General features: G+C 39.3%; 1 protein-coding gene across 1 annotated transcript in view; it reads right to left on the bottom strand.

Annotated features, from left to right (window-relative positions):
- Positions 1–20,025, bottom strand: part of ERC2 (ELKS/RAB6-interacting/CAST family member 2) — a 617,452-nt gene that overhangs the window by 285,703 nt on the left and 311,724 nt on the right. The window contains exons 8-9 of the mRNA XM_058170468.1: positions 18,894–19,034; positions 11,430–11,570 (exon numbers count right to left, since the gene is read on the bottom strand). Of these exons, the coding sequence (XP_058026451.1) occupies positions 11,430–11,570; positions 18,894–19,034 (282 nt within the window). The remainder of the gene's footprint in view (positions 1–11,429; positions 11,571–18,893; positions 19,035–20,025) is intronic.

Genomic DNA, 20,025 nt, shown 5'->3' with positions numbered 1-20,025 from the left:
ATTCTTCTAACATCGGTATATAAGCATAAGAAGAGCAATACATGTTTATTTAGAAGAGCCAAAATATGAGTATGATTAATAAATGAGACAGCAGAAAAATGCATGCAAGAAAATACCTTAGATCCTTCAAATTGGATTTAACAATACTATGCCCTCAGAGATGGTTCAATTCCAGTTATTAGTTAATATATGGGATTGATTGGAGGCTATAATTTAGAACTGTCCTCTAAACCGATTTTAAAGATTGTTTGCTGTTTGCCATTGTTTCTGCAAACATTTAGATAAACAGAATCCAATGGATAGTGTTCCTTTAATGCAGAAAACAAAAACTTTTTCTACAAAATACAGATAACCTCAGGACAAACCGAAAGATTCAAAAATATGATTTTTTTAGCAAAACATTATAATCCACAAACTATTTAAGATAGAAACCATAACCAAATTAGATTAGAAAATCAGGGAATGGCTATTTTTTTTTTATTTGGTGTGTTTTCACAAAAACAATTACTATCAACTGAAAAACATTATGTAACTATTTTGTCTTGTTTTCTTTAAAGGAGTTCCTCTGACAAGAAAAAAGACTGAGGCAATGGGATTCAAATAGTAGAAAATACCATCAGAATTGAAGAATATATAGATAGGATGAAGTTTCACAAGAAGGCTCTTCTTCATGATTCCACTAGGTTGATCTTAACCCTCCTTAATAGAGAGGACCCATAGCATTCCTTGCTCTGGTGGGTCAGATAGATGTGATGAGAAAAGGACATCACATTTACCTGACTTACCAGATATTTAAATAACCTGGTCCCAAGCCATGTAGGACTTTGAAGTGAGAAGCAGCACCTTGAATTGGATCTGGAAGCAAACTAGCAGCTAATGCAGCCCCTGCAGGAGAGATGACACATGTGCACAGCTACACCAGCACATAATCATGCAAGCCACTGAATTTTGAAACAAAGCTTGGAAAACAAAGGAAAGTACAAGAGAGATATTGGGCACACAAAAGCACAGATCCTGACTTTGTAGGGCTCATATCCACCAACACAACCAATGATCTAAAGATGTCTTCCAGGGTCATAGAATACATACATAGAATGCATTCTCCTTTTATTACTTTTCAAAGAAAGATAAATGCTTATTATAAATCCACTAAAAACAATATGTTCTTTAATATTTTCAAGTGCCTCCAAATGTCATCTTTCAAAAAATTAGCTTGTTTGCTTATTAAAAGAAAAGAAACATCACAATAATAAAAGGGAATAATAGTTGATCAGAAGCAATAATAAAAACCATCCTTCTCACACAACACACAATCTAAAGGGGCCTAATAACTAGCCCAAGGCCTGAGGGAAGATACAGTTTTTTTAAGGCTCATTTAAAGTGCAGAGGAGCAGTCTATTGTACTTATTCAACTTAAAGACACTGTCCAACTGCAATCAACTCTCGGCCATTCAGAATTGAAATCACTGTGGGAATGTTGTTCCAGAGGGCAGATGCTATGCTAGAGAAGACATGCTTTGTTGAGTCTTACTAGAGGATATTGTTTAATTGATAGGAACTGGAAAATTCTGCCTGATCATACAGGATGGGCAGAAACCATGGGAGACACACAGTTCCTCAGAATCTAGGCATGATGCTATGTAGGCTTTATAACCAGCAACTTCAATTCCATAAAGAAGTCTGCTGTTCTTGTTAAGAATAACAATCCATGTTGTTAAGCAATGCAACTTGTAGATCAGAGGTGTTATATGGCAGGGGTGTCAAACTCAATTTCACTGAGGGCCACTTCAGGGTTGTGTTTGACCTTGGGGGGGCCGGGGTTGGCATGGCCAGCTCAACATCACTCCTGTTGGGGGTACCAGTGGTGGCCCAAGCACTCTGCTAGTGAAAACGGACTCCCGAGCTCCATTTTTGACTGCGATGGCATCCTGCAACCTCTGCCAGCAAAAACGGAGCTCAGGAGAGCTGCATGTGCCCCTCACGAGCTCTGTTTTTGCTGGCAGAGGCACCACAGGTCAGTCCTTTTCTGTTTCCAGAGCACCCCTGCGGGCCAGATCTAAGCACCCCACAGGTCGGATCCGGCTCCCAGGCCTTGAGTTTGACACCTGTTATATGGTTATTATGAGACCTGCCCATAACTGTTCACACTACTACATTCTGGGCCCAGAGCAATTTCTCAGTATTATTGGAGACAACCCCCTATAAACCACATAGCAACAGTTCATGTACAAGGTTTAGAGAATAGTTAACAGAATCTCACTATAGAACTGATGTTTCAAATCACTGGAAATTATTGGAAAGACAGCACAATGCTCTGGGGGAAAAAATTCTATTTTAAGTAAAATTATTTTGCCTTGAGGTAGGATGTTGGGCTTGATGACCTCCTGGATTATATCATTTCAAAACACTATATTATAATCACTTGTAGAAATCTGATGAGTTGCAATTTGATAAACAGGTTAAGGAGAATATTCTGACTATGAACTTGTCTAAAAACAATGTATTATTTCATTGCTCACCTTTTGCTATGGCAGCTTCCTGAGCCAAACTGTTTTATTTTAGCCATAGAACTGCTAGTGAAAAATGTCAAGTTCTGGTTTTTACACTCAGAAAATCTAATAGTGGCATGCAGCTTCTCAGCCAGGACGGGCTCCTTCATGTCTATGTCACATTGACCCTGTTTCATAGCGATACTAAGCCGGTATAATTGAATTTAAATCAGTGTAGTGTTTTTGGAAGGATTTAAAGCAAAAAAAGGGAGCGAGGAACTGTGAACAGTTTCCAAAACATAAGCTCCACCAGGAGTAACTCTTATGTCACCTCTTCCCATCACCACTACTCACAGGATTTCTAAAGGGAACCTTATATGCAGTTCACACTATCTTTCAGATTCTTAAGGGGATATTTATGTATTTATGTCCGGAAGTTTCTTTGTCGGAAACAGTAGACAGGCTAAACTGTGCTGAATGCCATTCTATAGTCCATATAACATACCTTTCTATACTGGGGTCACGTGTATGATACATCTTTTTCACTTTCGTCATGGCTCCCGATAGATTTCATATTTTAGATAAGATACAAGACTCAACAACTGCCTTGACCTCATCTTCTGCAACAATCCAAACTCAATTTACGGTATACAAATTAAAGAACCTTTTTCAAACAGTGACCACTGCATGATTGATTTTCGTCTCAATATACGTCCATACTTAATTCGTCATAACACCAGAACTCCCAACTACAACTTCAAGAAAGCCAATTACGACCTTATAAACAACGATCTTTCACTTCTGAACTGGCAAAATCTGTTTGCAACCTGCATAACCGCTGATGACCTCTATAGAATCTTCCTACTTGAAATCAATAGAGTCATTAAATTATATGTACCACGAATGACTACCATGTCCAAGAAAACAAACTACCCATATCAATAAAAAGCTTCAATCAAAAAAAATCCTCTGGAAAAGAAACAAAAAGGCTATGTTACAAACTTCAGAAACCGTTACAGAAACATATGCAACCAAATTAAAACTGAATGCACAAATTACCACACCAAGCAAGAAGAAAACCTTTACGCACAAATTCCAATCGTGCCTTTTATAATTTTGTCAACAGTAAACTTAAAGATTCAAGATCCATCCCACCACTAAAAGATTCTAACAACAAAGAATGCAATGACGAAACAGTCAAAGCAAACCTCTTCAACATTTTCTTTGGCTCAGTTTTGTTAACTCCGATAACACATATCCAACATTCCACAAACGAACCAGCAATGACTATGATGATTTAACTCATATAGATTTCACAGAAGACAACGTTGGTAAAGCTCTTCACAACTTAAAACCATCGCTTTCTATTGGACCTGATGGTCTATGTGCATATTTCTTAAAAAAACTTTCCATTAATATAGCTGAACCCCTAAGTATTATCTTTGATAAAGCTTTCACTACCAGTTCTCTTTCCAAACTTTGGTCACTAGCCACAGTCATCCCCATCTTCAAAAAAGGAGACCCCAGCTTAGTCGAAAACTACAGACCGATCTCCCTTTGCTGCGTCACCTGCAAAGTCATGGAATCTATCATCAATCAATCCATTACCTCACACTTAGAAACTAACAACCTACTCTCCAACAAACAATTTGGTTTCAGGAAAAGTTATCATGTAACTTACAACTTCTCCACTGCAAAAACATATGGACTTCAAATCTAGATCAAGGCAAATCAATAGATGCAATCTACATAGACTTCTGCAAAGCTTTTGACTCAGTAGTACACGATAAACTTCTCCTTAAACTAACATCCTATGGCATCTCAGGACCCCTCCACAAATGGATATCTGCTTTTCTGTCTAACAGACAACAAGTGGTCAAAATTGGCAATGCTTTATCAAATCCTGTTCCTGTCAAGAGTGGCGTTCCTCAAGGCAGCGTCCTTGGACCAACACTCTTTATTCTATACATTAATGATCTTTGTGACCATATCTCAAGTAATTGTGTTCTCTTTGCTGACGATGTCAAACTATTTAACACCACAGACAACACTTCTATCATTCAAAACGACCTTGACCATCTAACCGCTTGGTCTAAAATTGGCAGCTCAAATTTCAACCAGCAAATGCTCAGTCTTACATATAGGAAAAAAGAACTCTAAAACTAAGTACATACTAGATGGACATTACCTTACAGACGACCTCCATCCCGTTAAAGACCTTGGTGTTTTCATGTCAAATGATCTAAGTGCCAAAGCCCAATGCAACTACATAGCAAAAAGCTCTAAGAGTTGTAAACCTAATTTTGCAGCTTCTTTTCCAAAACACCACACTACTAACCAGAGCATATAAAACATTTGCTAGACCAATTCTAGAATACAGCTCACCTGTTTGGAACCCTCACCACATCTCTGACATCAATACAATTGAACGTGTCCAGAAATATTTTACAAGAAGAGTTCTCCATTCCTCTGAAAACAACAAAATACCTTATCCCACCAGACTTGAAATCCTAGGCTTAGAAAACTTGGAACTCCGTCGCCTTCGACAAGACCTAAGTTTAACTCACAGAATCATCTATTGTAATGTCCTTCCTGTCAAAGACTACTTCAGCTTTAATTGCAATAATACAAGGGCAACCAATAGATTTAAACTTAATGTAAACCGCTTTAATCTAGATTGCAGAAAATACGACTTCTGCAACAGAATCATCAGTGCTTGGAATACTTTACCTGACTCTGTGGTCTCTTCCCATAATCCTAACAGCTTTAACCAAAAACTTTCTACTATTGACCTCACCCCATTCCTAAGAGGACCATAAGGGGCGTGCATAAGCGCACAAACGTGCCTACCGTTCCTGTCCTATTGTTTTTCTTTTCTTCTTCCTATATATGTTTATATGTGTATATACTATATAATCTTTTTGTATGATGTTGTGACAAAATAAATAAATAAAATAAAGATGATGGAAATCTTATTTAAATGAAATGGGCCTTAAAATGCTTCAGATTAGGAGTAATTTTAAGCCCTCTGTACTCTGTAGTTTACAAACATCCCAGTTCAGAGAGTAGTCCTAGCTGAAAAATGACCTCATTTCTATCTTTGGGGGGCAACCACACCCATTTGCCATTCATCACAGTTTATCTTGTGACTAAAAACAGCTGACGCACCCAATTAGCATAGAATAATAAGAATAATTCCAAGTTTTGTATGAACTTAATCCTACCCAATACTTAATATAATTAGAGGGTAGATTTGAATAAGGGAATGTTTACAAAACCTCTTATTTTTTCACTCAGTGTTTTTATTACAACAGTAGAATTTGCTCCTATGTTAAGAGGGAGTATAATACTTCTATACATTACACATAGCTTGCTTAGAGACATATCCTACCTTCAGACTGGAATTACAAAACCTTAATAAACATAATTTTATAATATAGGAGACTACAACATGATGTTCTATCATTAGTAATATAACTCTGTTGATGCATATAGGAAAATAGCTTTCATGAATATAATATATGTAAGATAAACACACTTTTTCCTCAAAAATGATTTTCAGATTTGGAACGCTGATTGATTTATGATGTATGCTGTCCTCTCACCCAATCATTGAAGCCTGCTCTATGCAATGTGCTAGGCACAAATAACTAGACCCACACACACATAGTTCATGCTAACTACTTTATTAAGGTAAAGGTTCCCCTCGCACATACGTGCTAGTCATTGCCGACTTTAGGGGGCGGTGCTCATCTCCGTTTCAAAGCCAAAGAGCCAGCGCTGTCTGAAGATGTCTCTGTGGTTATGTGGCTGGCATGACTCAATGCCAAAGGCACACGGAACGCTGTTACCTTCCCACCAAAGGTGGTCCCTATTTTTTCTATTTGCATTTTTACGTGCTTTCGAAACTGCTAGGTTGGCAGAAGCTGGGACAAGTAAGGGGAGCTCACCCTGTTACACGGCAGCACTAGGGATTCGAACTGCTGAGCTGCCGATCTTTTGACCGACAAGCTCAACGTCCTTGCCCCTGAGCCACCGCGTCCTAACTACTTTATTATGTACTGCTTATAATACAAGAATCTCCCCAATTTGACAGCCTATTCCTGGAAATAGTTAGATGAGTTTCCAAGAAACTTGGAGGCGGTTGGCTCTAGCCTTTTGTGGTTGCGCAGTGACTCCAAATTAGCTCTGTGCTTGATCCATCCTCCCTGCCAGACTGGGTACTTCCCAATTGGGACAAATTGCCACAGCCAACTTGCTATAGGACAACTCACCATGGCCATGGTCAATTCACCATGGGACAACTTGCTGTGGAACAATTTAACAATGCTATTTACTGGTAATTATTTAAAATAAATAAAAATGATTTTAACTTTTGCCATTCACATTTTATTCTTCCTTTGCACCCTTTCTTTAATGGTTCTATTCCACTATTTCTTTGATATTAGTGTAACTCTTGTCCCACGGTGAGTTGTCCCGCAACTAGTTGGCTGTGGCGAGTTGTCTCACCGCAAGTTGGCTGTGGCAAGTTGGCCATGGCCAACTCTCATAGACCCTCCCAACATCTATCACAATAACATTAATAAGGCTTTAAGAAGCCAGACAATTCATCAGTAGTTTGTTTGTTTTTAAGCTGCTGAATACATAAATGTAAAACCTAAGTGTTTAAAAGGAAACAAGATGGCATTTCTTTGGTTGACATAGCCACTGGTTATTTCATTCTCTCAGCAATGTGCACTTTAGCAGAAGTCTTGCTGGCATGCTTACACTTCTGTTCTAAAAGAGTTCCAAAAGACTGCAAAGTTCTGAAAAAAGATTGTGCCACCTGCAGTAATGAGAGCTCTTTCAGAGGGAGACCATATGAAAAGCACACCTGTTCATGTGGAATAGATCCAATCATTATCCCTTTTCTCGTGTAATTTTTATAGAGATGCATATGTACATTTCACAACCCTATTCTGGCAAAATGCTTTGGTAGATGCAAGTAAAGGTATTTAACACAAATAAAAGCAAAGTTATTAGAGAAACAATATGTTTCTGTCTTCTGCCATAAATCAGGGGGAAATCTGGTAGCAAGTTTTTTTAACTAACAGATTTTATTAAAAGGCATCAGTTCGCATGGGTTGATGGATTTTAATAATTTTTGTAGCCAGAAAAGTTGCTATCAGATTCCTCCTGATTTGGGGCTAACATAAACTAACAAGATTTTCCTCCTACAAAGCATCATAAAACGGTCTAAGTGATGTCTTGAATTACCAATACCATTTGATTGTATACACCTGCCTGTTTATTATGATATTGTATTTGTAATCCATTTTTAAATACCTTTGTCATTACAGACTTTGCCAAGGGTCTGTAACTATGGTCAAATGATTTATTTATTATTAGATTTATTAGATTTTAGATTGAATTGAATTATATTACCAAAGCTGGACATTGATTTTCTTTATATTTAAAACTCTATTAACTAACCAATCTACTAACCAATGCATGTTATACGATATCACTTGTTCCAGAATAACAGCATTTATTAATATTTTTGGGAAACGGTGAACAACTTTCCAAAGCTTACATTTAATTTGAAGGATCTAATAAAGTATGCCATAAGCATAGCAGTAAAATAACAATTAAAGCTTGATATTTTCATGCTTTCTTACAATTAAGCAGTTGAGGACCTGAAGGCAATACAAAATTTGAATACAAGGTTTATTTGTCCAATTTTTAATGAATACCATTTTAAAAAGAACATTGGCCTTAAAGTCCACAGAGCCCACTTAATTTAACACAATGCAAATGAAGCCATCATAGGTTCTGCAAAGCGCTACAGAGGAAGAATAGAACATCATGATGAGTAAAATAGATCCTCATGCTTTCATATGTTACAGTGGAGACTTTCTGAAAGGACTTACGGGATTGTACATCTGATTGAACAATTGTTCAGCTTGCTACATTGCAAAGGTGGGAAGAATGAAGCACAGACAGGAAAAGAAGGAAAGATCCAGGAAAACAGTATTAGCTTAGCAAAACTGGCATATTTGCACAGAAGAACTTGGAATTTAAAAAAGAAAAAGAAATTTTAAGTTTCTAAGCATTCCTTACTGGATGTGAGAAGCTCTAGGGAAAAATAAATGTTGATTTTGGCTCATAGAAAAGAATGGCTAGAGTGCAAAATCCAAGGGTTGTGTTACTTTCCCTTTCTCAAATGAAATAATCCATGAAATACAGAAAGCTGTCCACTGCTGATGATACATTAAGTGCTGGTTTCTAGCAATGAATCATTAGACGTGTTTTTGGCCAAGGCTGCAGTTTATCATCAAAGGTTCAAAGATGGAAATAAGAAAGATTAATTAGACTTTATTGTTAAATGTGGAACTTTCTTTTCATATGAAGATAAAATTTAATTTCCATTTTTTTGAATATAGACTAGTGTATGACTTAATTAATATGGTAATAGTAGTGGCCACATCTAAGAAGTGATGGAAAATTATAGCTGATAAATATAAAGGCAGTAATATAACATTGGAAACAGAGACATCTTCTGAAATAAACATTAACAAGTTATTTTTTTTCTTCATAACCTCCTCTGCATGTATCAACAGTGCTTTCACCGATATCGTACCACAGCCCAGTTCAGGGATCCACAGGAGGGGTCAAAAAAGTCAAGATAGAAGCTATGAATGTCATGTCCCTTTTTGTGCATGTTACAGGTAAGGCTTTAATTGTGTGATTCCAGACCGCTCTGTCACCCAAATTTCCTTTTCCAGTAACTAACTTTGCATTAGAAACATTCTTCAGGATTCCCACTTCAACTTTCAGATCCATCCATGCTTCAAACAGGAAAGGTGAAGTCTCTGAATTTGATGAGTCTTGCTTTCATAATGTTCTCCTAAGATTAATTCAGGTTCCATTTGATCTATTCCTGGCTTCCCAAACTAAAAATATGGAACAAGCAGGGGTGTGGGGGGGGGAGTGCGAAATACATTTCTTCTCTTTAAACTAACTCCAGAAAGAGTTTCATTTTTTTATTTCTTATAATCATAATCATTTTTCCTTTTACAACAGATAAGCAACAGTTTAGCTTCCTCACACCTTTAATTTCTAGACCCATAGGTTTTCATTGATCTACGACAATTTTTATAAGGGGTATATGTTAGGAATGAAAACATTTGATTGTTGACATAATTAGAAACCAAATGCCCAAATTAGTGATTTTCTTAAAACTGAAATGCCTGCATTTCAAGATTTCTAAGAACCATTTTCTTCTTTATTATTATTTATCAAACTTATATACCACACCATCTCCCGTAGGACTCAGGGCGGTTCTAAATGATTACTTGAAGTTAATGTAACCAAATAAAATATAAATCAGAAATTATCATTTGTTGATCATTATTATTCACAACCTGTGTTTTCCTTCAAACAATGTAGATATTAGCTTTAAGATATAAATAACATGATGAAATGGAGGGGGGCATTCTTGCTTTTATTAAGCCTTTTCTTTTCATTCAGAAAAAAAGTCTGAAAAAAAATTTCAAAAAACGAAACAAATCCCTGACCTGTCTCTAGGTCAAAGTTCTGCAGAGAAATGATGCTGCTGTAAACCAAATCAATCAAAATGTTACAAAAGTTGAATGAGGCAAAAAGGCTTGATAATTTAATAGTCTGGTCTATTAATGGTCAACAAGTGGTCAGCTGTAACCAAGTATGAACAGGGCTTCCATGGAAAAAGGCCAATCTACTCACATTCTCCACTAACTAGATCATTTGTCAATAGTTTGATTGCTAATTTCACAAATTCCTGGTTTATTTCCAAAGCCACAGTTGGGACCTGAGTTGTAGGCAACACTAGTTTAAATAACAAAATAAAATTATACAAGAATTGATATTAGTTTGAAGTGGACAGTCTAACATTTTAAAATCATATTTAGTTTCCCAGGATTAGCATGGCATAATCTAGCTAGCAGGGTTCTGAAGGCCTGTGTGACCACATTAACATACAAATTTGTAAGAAAGAATAACTGCTACACATAATTTATGTATAGTGTACATGGCCCAAATATGCTATGGATATCAAATCTTTGGTGGTGCACCAGATATATTTTGTGCTATATTGAGACTATCAGATTACTTCATTTCAAAGTTTAATTGGCTGACAGTGATTAGGTGTATTGCTATATTTCGTTTTTAGTACGCTATCTTGAACTGCAAAGCATCAACTGCAATATAAGGAATAGTATATTCTTTTATATTGTAGGTTATGACAAGATTACCCAGATACCATGTACAATGTGCATAAAATCTTAAACAGTATCCTTGTTTTTAATTATTACTCACATTATATATTTCTTTCCAAGATATCATGAAAGCCAGGAAACAGCCAAATTTAAACATTAAATTCTTCCTCTCCAGTTAAAACATTGTACCTTCATTAATTCATTAGCAACATGGCTATTTACAAATTGTGAAAGGCAAACATGATACTTAAATCAAGAAATATGCCATGAGTTTCTCTTTCAACAAAGACTACGTATAATAGTAACTGACATATGGATAAATAAGGTATAATAGTAAATGTATTAATGTGATTCTAAAAATTATTTTGATAATTATTAGTTCAAATGTGATTAGATGTGCTAGACAATGGCCAATATTCAATTATATATCAATAGTTTTTTCCCCTTATGAACAAATCTAAAGCACCACTAATAAAAAAATGTTCTACTACTTTAAGCTTATAACAATCCTTTGATAACAATACATGAGTTGCAAACAATTTAACTAACAAAAAAGACTTTGTAGGGGAAAAATCGATAAAGCATCATGTCAACATTTCAAATCATTAATATTCTGAGCTTGAAACTAACAGAAACTAACATTTTTCACTACAAAAATGCCAACATGCAACTAGAGTAAGAATCACTAATATTCCATTATGCTTACCTTTTGTAGTTGTGCTTCTAGCTTACTACATTCTTCCTTCTTTTGCTCTATGGCTATTTCCAGAGCCTTTAATTTGGAGTCTCTTTTCAGCCCTGCTGAAGCCAACGATGATGCATGTTCTTTGAGGTCAATTAAGCTAGACTAGAAAAAAGATACGGGAGACAAATTGAAAGTGGGGATTATCAGAAGATACTAAATTGATTGCAATTGCTAGTAAACATTTCACAGTAGATTTGGACTGTGAGAGATATAGTTTTCTGATGAGTAGTAGTGCCAATATCTCAGAATCTATTGGTTGAAAGCAAGTTGAAATATTGGTTGAAATCTCAACCAGCAAATGCTCAGTCTTACATATTGGAAAAAAGAATCCTATCAACAAGTACAAGCTTGATGGTCATTACCTTACTGACGACCCCCACCCTGTCAAAGATCTTGGAGTTTTCATATCAAATGACCTAAATGCCAAAGCCCACTGCAACTACATAGCAAAAAAGGCTCTAAGAGTTGTAAACCTAATTTTACGCAGCTTCTTTTCCAAAAACTCTACACTACTAACTAGAGCATACAAAACATTTGCCAGACCTATTCTTGAATATAGCTCATCTGTCTGGAACCCATACCACATCTCTGACATTAATACAATCGAACGCGTCCAGAAATATTTTACTAGAAGAGTTCTTCGCTCCTCCAAAATCAACAAAATACATTATGCCACCAGGCTTGAAATCCTGGGATTAGAAAATTTAGAACTCCGCCGACTTCGACATGACCTGTGTTTAACACACAAAATCATCTATTGCAATATCTTTCCTGTTAAAGACTACTTCAGCTTCAATCGCAATAATACAAGAACAAACAATAGATTCAAACTTAATGTTAACCGCTTCAGTCTTGATTGCAGAAAATATGACTTCTGTAACAGAGTTGTTAACTCTTGGAACTCATTACCTGACTCTATAGTCTCTACTCAAAATCCCAAAATCTTCAACCAAAAACTGTCTACTATTGACCTCACCCCATTCCTAAGAGGACTATAAGGGGCGTGCATAAGAGCACAAAAGTGCCTACCGTTCCTGTCCTATTGTTCCCTTCATTATATCAAATTAACATAGCTGTTGCATACTTTTACTTATATATATATATTTCTTTTATGATGTGTTGTTGTTTTTTATGTCAATGTTTGTGTATACTGTTGTGACAAAATGAAATAAAAAAAGAAGTTTACCTACAATGTATTCACATTGTAGGTAAATGTATAGATAATCTTTTGTTTTTTATTACTCAAACCAAAGAAATAGAGCTCCAGTTCCATAATCAAAGCCACCATATAGACTTGTTCAATACTACTCTGCATCATCCTGGGCCCACATTTCTCCATTCTGAGCTACTTAACTAATTAACCATCAACTAGGCCATGAAACAGCAGTGGAACCAAATGCCTAGTTATGTCATTCTAGGATTCCTTAAAATCCCTTTTTTTTCCACAAAGGGTAACAATTATTGCCTCACCAAATATATTTAAGGCACAAGAGTGAAGGTTCCCTACCATGGTGGAGAGAAGGGGAAAATAGGTACGCAAAAGGAAGTTGTGTGTGGTAAAATGCATATTTCACATCCACTCAGCAATCTCATCTTAAATTTTGAAGCCAAAATGTAATTGATTCTGTTTTTCAGTAAAAAAAACAACACCTTTGCCTCCTTCATTTCTGAGAATAGGATTCTACAATCCTAAAAAGACAACACTGACAAGATGTTTCACTCATTGTTATCTTTAGAAGTTGGTCTCTGTTGATAATGTCAAGGCTTAAATAGAAAAAAAGTCATCTTTCAGATACCATAGTCCAAAGAAAAAAGAAGCCTTTTGATTTGAACTGGCAAATGTTGCCAGTAGAGCAATATTACAAAATACTAGTATAAAATATAACTAAAGTATAAATTGCAGCTAATTGCAAAACAAGATTCTAATTAGTAATCTAGACAAATTCTGACCTAATCAAAGCTTTTAGAACATCTTCAGAAACATCCCCATGTATAAAGTCTTATGGTAAACTAACTAGCATTAGTACGCAAGTTTCTAGAACCACGAGAAGAAATGATGGAATACAGTCATTGAGTGTGTTGGCTCCTTTAAGACAGCTCTTAAACCTTTATCTCCCTTCCTTCTGTAGTCCTGTGCAATTTCTATAACGGGTTCGGAGGTTATGGGGGGGGAATGTGTTCCTTTTTGTGAGGGTGGTTCTATTTGCACGGTAAGTGGGAGGGGCAGATATGGCGGAAGGGGGGGGATCGTATTGGTTTGCAGGCGATCGCGTGCCCCGATCCCTCTGACTTCTCCCGTTCCCCAGATGGTCAAGACCTTCAGAGCCTGGGCCTTCGTCTTATGTTATACAATGCACGGTCCGTGGCCAATAAGGCCCCCCTAATACATGATCTTATTCAGGGGGGCGCCGCGGATCTTATAGGCGTTACGGAGACCTGGTTGGGCACCGAAGGGGGCGTGCCCCTGGTCGAAATGTGTCCACCGGGCTTCCGTGCATTTCATCAGCCGAGGGCCCAGGGTAGGGGTGGGGGGGGTGGCGGTTGTTATTAAAGAGAGTCTAGAGCCGAGGGAGACCACTGTACCTCAGATTGCCGGATGTGAATCCCTCTTTGTGAGATGGGGTCATAGGTGTCAGATGGGCTTGCTAGTCGCGTACCTGGCTCCTTGCTGCGTGACAGCTGCCCTGCCCGAGCTCCTGGAGGTGCTTGCTGGGGTGGCAGTGGAGACCCCCAGACTCTTAGTCATGGGGGACTTTAACTTGCCATCTGCCGGCTCGTCATCAACAGTGGCTCGGGAGTTCATGGCTTCCATGACGGCCTTGGACCTGACTCAAGTAGTGGATGGCCCCACTCACATCGGGGGAGGCACGCTGGACCTGATTTTTATCTCTGGTCAGTGGTTGAAGGATCTGGACTTGAGAGATGTAGTCACAGAACCTTTGTCATGGTCAGATCACTCTCTCCTTCGCCTGGACTTTCTGACCGCACACCCAACACCGCAGGGAGACGGAACCGCTATGTTGGTTCGGTCCCAGGCGCCTGATGGACCCGGAGAGGTTCCGGACGGAGCTTGGGCCATTTCCTGAGGGTCTGGCTCACGGCACGGCAGAGGAACTAGCCGCAGCCTGGGAACGGGCTGCGGCTGGGGCTTTAGACCGTGTCGTGCCTCTGCGGCCTCTGACCCGGCGTAGACCCCACCCGGCCCCTTGGTCCCCGGAGGAGCGGAGGGGGATGAAACGCCGGAGAAGACGCCTAGAGAGTTCTTGGAGGTCTAGCCGTTCAGAAGCTGATCGGACACTAGTTAGGTCCTATACTAGGACCTACCTAGTGGCACTGAGGGAAGCGAGGCATTGCTACGTCTCCTCCCTCATTGCGTCGGCAGATAACCACCCAGCCGCCCTGTTTCGGGTGACCCGTTCCCTCCTTCACCAGGGGGAGCGGGATGACCCGTTGCAGGGACATGCTGAGGAGTTTAACGGTTATCTATACGATAAAATTGTTCAGCTTCGGGATGGTCTGGACCAAAATTGCGGTGATTCAGATGGGGCGTCTGAGGGTGGTCTTGGTGATATTGTCTGGGATGAGTTTGACCCTGTGACTCCCGAGGACATGGATAGGTTGTTGGGTAGGTTGAATGCTACCATGTGTTTACTGGACCCGTGCCCCTCCTGGTTGGTGCTGGCCACTCAGGAGGTGACACGAGGCTGGCTCCAGGCGATTACGAGCGCTTCCTTGTTGGAGGGAGTCTTTCCGGCCGCCTTGAAAGAGGCGGTGGTGAGGCCCCTCCTCAAGAAGCCTTCCCTGGACCCGGCTGTTTTAGGTAATTATCGTCCGGTCTCCAACCTTCGCTTTGCAGCGAAGGTTGTAGAGAGTAAGGTGGGATAACAGGTTTCCCTGCACCTGGATGAAACTGTCTATCTAGACCCGTTCCAGTCCGGTTTCCGGCCCGGTTACAGCACTGAGACGGCTTTGGTCGCGTTGGTGGATGATCTCTGGAGGGCCAGGGATAGGGGATATTCCTCTGCCCTGGTCCTATTAGACCTCTCAGCGGCTTTTGATACCATCGACCATGGTATCCTGCTGCGCCGGTTGGAGGGATTGGGAGTGGGAGGCACCGTTTATCGGTGGTTCTCCTCCTATCTCTCTGACCGGTCGCAGACGGTGTTGACAGGGGGGCAGAGGTCGGCCCCGAGGCGCCTCACTTGTGGGGTGCCGCAGGGGTCGATTCTCTCGCCCTTTCTGTTCAACATCTATATGAAGCCACTGGGTGAGATCATCAGTGGCTTCGGTGTGAGGTACCAGCTGTACGCTGATGATACCCAGCTGTATTTTTCCACACCGGGCCACCCCAACGAAGCTATCGAAGTGCTGTCCCGGTGTTTGGAAGCCTTACGGGTCTGGATGGGGAGAAACAGGCTCAAGCTCAATCCCTCCAAGACAGAGTGGCTGTGGATGCCGGCATCCCGGTACAGTCAGCTGAGTCCACGGCTGACTGTTGGGGGTGAGTCATTGGCCCCGATGGAGAGGGTGCGCAACTTAGGCGTCCTCCTGGATGAACGGCTGTCTTTTGAAGATCATTTGGCGGCCGTCTCCAGGAGAGCTTTCCACCAGGTTCGCCTGGTGCGCCAGTTGCGCCCCTTTCTAGACCGGGATGCCTTATGCACGGTCACTCACGCCTCGTGACGCCTCGCCTGGATTACTGCAATGCTCTCACATGGGGCTCCCTTGAGGGGCATCCGGAGGCTTCAGTTAGTCCAGAATGCGGCTGTGCGGGTGATAGAGGAGCCCTCGTGGCTCCTGTGACACCTATCCTGCGCAGACTGCACTGGCTACCTGTGGCCTTCGGGTGCGCTTCAAGGTTTTGGTGACCATCTTTAAACCGCCCCATGGCATAGGGCCGGGCTATTTACGGGACCGCCTACTGCTACCGAATACCTCTCACCGACCCGTGCGCTCTCACAGAGAGGGACTCCTCAGGGTGCCGTCAGCTAGGCAGTGCCGTCTGGCGACACCCAGGGGAAGGGCCTTCTCTGTGGGGGCTCCCACCCTCTGGAACGAACTTCCCCCAGGACTCCGGCAACTTCCGGACCTCCGAACCTTTCGTCGCGAGCTTAAAACACACTTATTCATTTGCGCAGGACTGGATTAGTTTTTAAATTTATATTGGTTTTAAATGGGTTTTTATTATTTATATTGCTTTTTAATTCGGCTTTGTAGAATAAGTTTTTTAAATGTGGTTTTAGTGTGTATTTATATGTCTTTTACTTGCCTGTGAACCGCCCTGAGTCCCTCGGGAGATAGGGCGGTATATAAATGTGATTAATAAATAAATAAATAAAATAAAATCATTTACACATGTATGGGACCTTTTTGAAAAATATAATAATAGCATAAAATAGCATAAAATAGTGAAAAGAAGTTAAAATTCCTAACAGACAGGAAGCAGCAGGTGAAGCTAAGCAGATCACATCAGATACCTGTACAATTAGAACAGGGCTGTGTGCTCTCTCCACTTCTCTTCTCTCTATATACCAATGACTGCATCTCAAATGATCCATCTGTTAAACTACTGAAATTCACAGATGACACAACAGTGATTGGTCTCATTTGAGACAATGATGAATCCGCCTATAGATGGAAGGTTGAACAAGTAGCCTTGTGGTGCAACCAGAACAATCTGGAACTGAACACACTCAAAACTGTAGAAATGGTAGTGCACTTTAGGAGAAATCCTTCCATACTACCACCTCTTACAATACTAGACAACATAGTATCAACAGTACCAACAGTAGAAACCTTCAAATTTCTAGGTTCTACCATATCTCAAGACCTAAAATGGACACCTAACATCAAAAACGTCATCAAAAAAGCACAACAAAGAATGTTCTTTCTGCGCCAATTCAGAAAGCTCAAACTGCCCAAGGAGCTGCAGATTCAGTTCTACAAAGGAATTATTGAGTCTGTCATCTGCACCTCTATAACTGTCTGGTTTGGTTCTGCAACTCAACAAGACAGACACAGACTTCAGAGGATAATTAGAACTGCAGAAAAAACACTTACTACCAACCTGTCTTCCATTGAGGACCTGTATACTACACAAGTCAAAAAGGGGGCTGTGAAAATATTTACAGACCCCTCGCATTCTGGACATAAACTGTTTCAACTCCTACCCTCAAAACGACACTATAGAACAATTTTTTCCTGAATGCACTCTGCTAAACAAATAATTCCCTCAATACTGTCAAACTAATTATTAAGTCTGCATTACTATTAATCTTCTCATTGTTCCTATCACCCATCTCCTCCCACTTATGACTGTATGACTATAACCTTGTTGCTGGTCTCTTTACGATTTGTATTGACTGTTTCCTAATATGATTTGATTGCTTATTTGTTCCCTATGACTATCATTAAGTGTGGTACCTTATGATTATTAACAAATGTATCTTTTCTTTTATGTATAGTGAGAGCATATCACCAAGACCAATTCCTTGTGTGTCCAATCACACTTGGCCAATAAAGAATTCTATTCTATTCTACTCTATTCTATTCTAAATCATCCCTACTTCTAATTAGTAGTAAAGGTAAAGGTTCCCCTTGCACATATGTGCTAGTCGTTCTAACTCTAGGGGGCAGTGTTCATCTTCATTTCAAAGTCGAAGAGCCAGCACTGTCCGAAGATGTCTCCGTGGTCGTGTGGCCGGCATGAGCTAAACGCCAAAGACACATTACCTTCCTACCAAAGGTGGTCCCTATTTTTCTACTTGCATTTTTTAAGTGCTTTCGAACTGCTAGGTTGACAGAAGCTGGGACTAGTAACAGGAGCTCACCCTGTTACTTGGCACTAGGGATTCAAACCGCTGAACTGCCAACCTTTTGATCGACAAGCTCAGCATCTTAGCCACTGAGCCACCATGTCCCTAATTAGTAGAATCCATGCTAAATGCAGACTAAGTGTGTTCAGGGAAGAACACATCCAGATCTTACCCAGTAGATAAAATAGCAAGGTTGTTCTGCTTCATCTAAATTTGACAAATCTGTCACCAGGAAATACCTGTGCAGGACATACCCATACAGCTTTTTCAGAATTGGTACAGAAAACAAATTCTTCTTCCAGATTATTTTTTCAACATTACAGTGTAGTCTATGGCTTTAGAATACCCCATGGTCTCCCATTGGTGTCCTCTACATATTTTCCTGTTAGCTTTTGCTAGAATAACCAATGTTGGCTGGATTCTGCCATATCCTATGACACTGTTTATAAACAGATGTGTAAAAATTGTAAGATTGCAAAACTACTCAGTTTGAAGTATGATAAATAGCCTTAATAACCAACTTATAACATTTACATTGCTTGTAAAGGTTTGATTCTTTATAACACTTGAATCTCTACAATAAAATGTTTTATTAGTTGCAAATACTGACCTCTTTTTCTGTCAGCTCTGCTTGTAAAGCATTAACTTTTTCTTTCAGGTCTTTATTTTCTTTTTTGAAGGATTCAATCTCTTCAATTCTTTCACGGTCATCTCTCTCCCTTTGCTCCTTTAATCTCTCTATAATTCTCTCCTAAAAGCAAAAAAATATGGCTATATTTTAAAACAGAAGCAGCAGCTTGAAAATTCTGTGAACATAAAGGAAGCTAAAAATGCACAATGTTACATTTTCAATAGAAAATTGAAGTAGGGCACAACAGCAGAACATACATAACAAGGCCATAATAGAAGCAATTACACATTAGGTCAGAATTTATCCAGTGTGACCCACCTGGTTCAAGTACTCACTAACAACTAAAATGTTATGTGAGGGAGAATTCATATGCTTGAGAATTCACTTTTGCTATCTAAGACAGATAGAAAAAGCAAGCAATCTACTGAGCTTCTAGTGTAGAATTTGGGAATGTATTTGTCTCTTGGATATGGAATCTTGATTGTCTCTGTAAATAACTTCTAGTAGGCCATTTTTGCAAATTGATGGGTCAGGTTTATTTCATTAAAGAAATTTGATTAATGAAATGGGAGAATTTAGGAATAGATTTGGAAGAATGTAAACTTAACTTTCTAATGTAGTTCTTCACTTTTCTCAAAGGAATAAATAATTATTGTCAGTGTGCTGATATTCCAGACCAAACTAACATGCTAGAGGAGGAACCAAGCAACAGTCCCTCCCGCAGAAGCCAAACAAGCAATATACTCAAGAGGGGAAAAATATATACTTCACTTGAAAAGGTATACTCTTAAAAGAGTGTGTAAATATTTGTGTTTCCCTAATAACCTTAGCCCTTTTCTTCTGTAGTACAATGTGGTACATCACACAAAAGTGCTTTCTGTTTGATCAGTACTATAGCAAAAGCTATGTATCATACTAGATGTACAAATATATAACTAATGTTAATATTATTGTGAGATTTTTAACATTCAAGTGAAGCCATTTATTTAACCAACTAATCAGGTCTCAGTCAAGGGACTTTCCAAGTGTACACACTGGGAGATTTTTGACATAGAAAAACAATCATCCCTAATACCAATGATCTTGAAATAAGAATGTTGATACAGAACAG

The sequence above is a fragment of the Ahaetulla prasina genome, chromosome 2 (assembly GCF_028640845.1).
Source record: "Ahaetulla prasina isolate Xishuangbanna chromosome 2, ASM2864084v1, whole genome shotgun sequence".
NCBI classification, from domain to species: domain Eukaryota; kingdom Metazoa; phylum Chordata; class Lepidosauria; order Squamata; family Colubridae; genus Ahaetulla; species Ahaetulla prasina.
The sequence above is the reverse complement of the archived record's forward strand: the minus strand, read 5'-3'. Positions and strand labels throughout refer to the sequence as shown.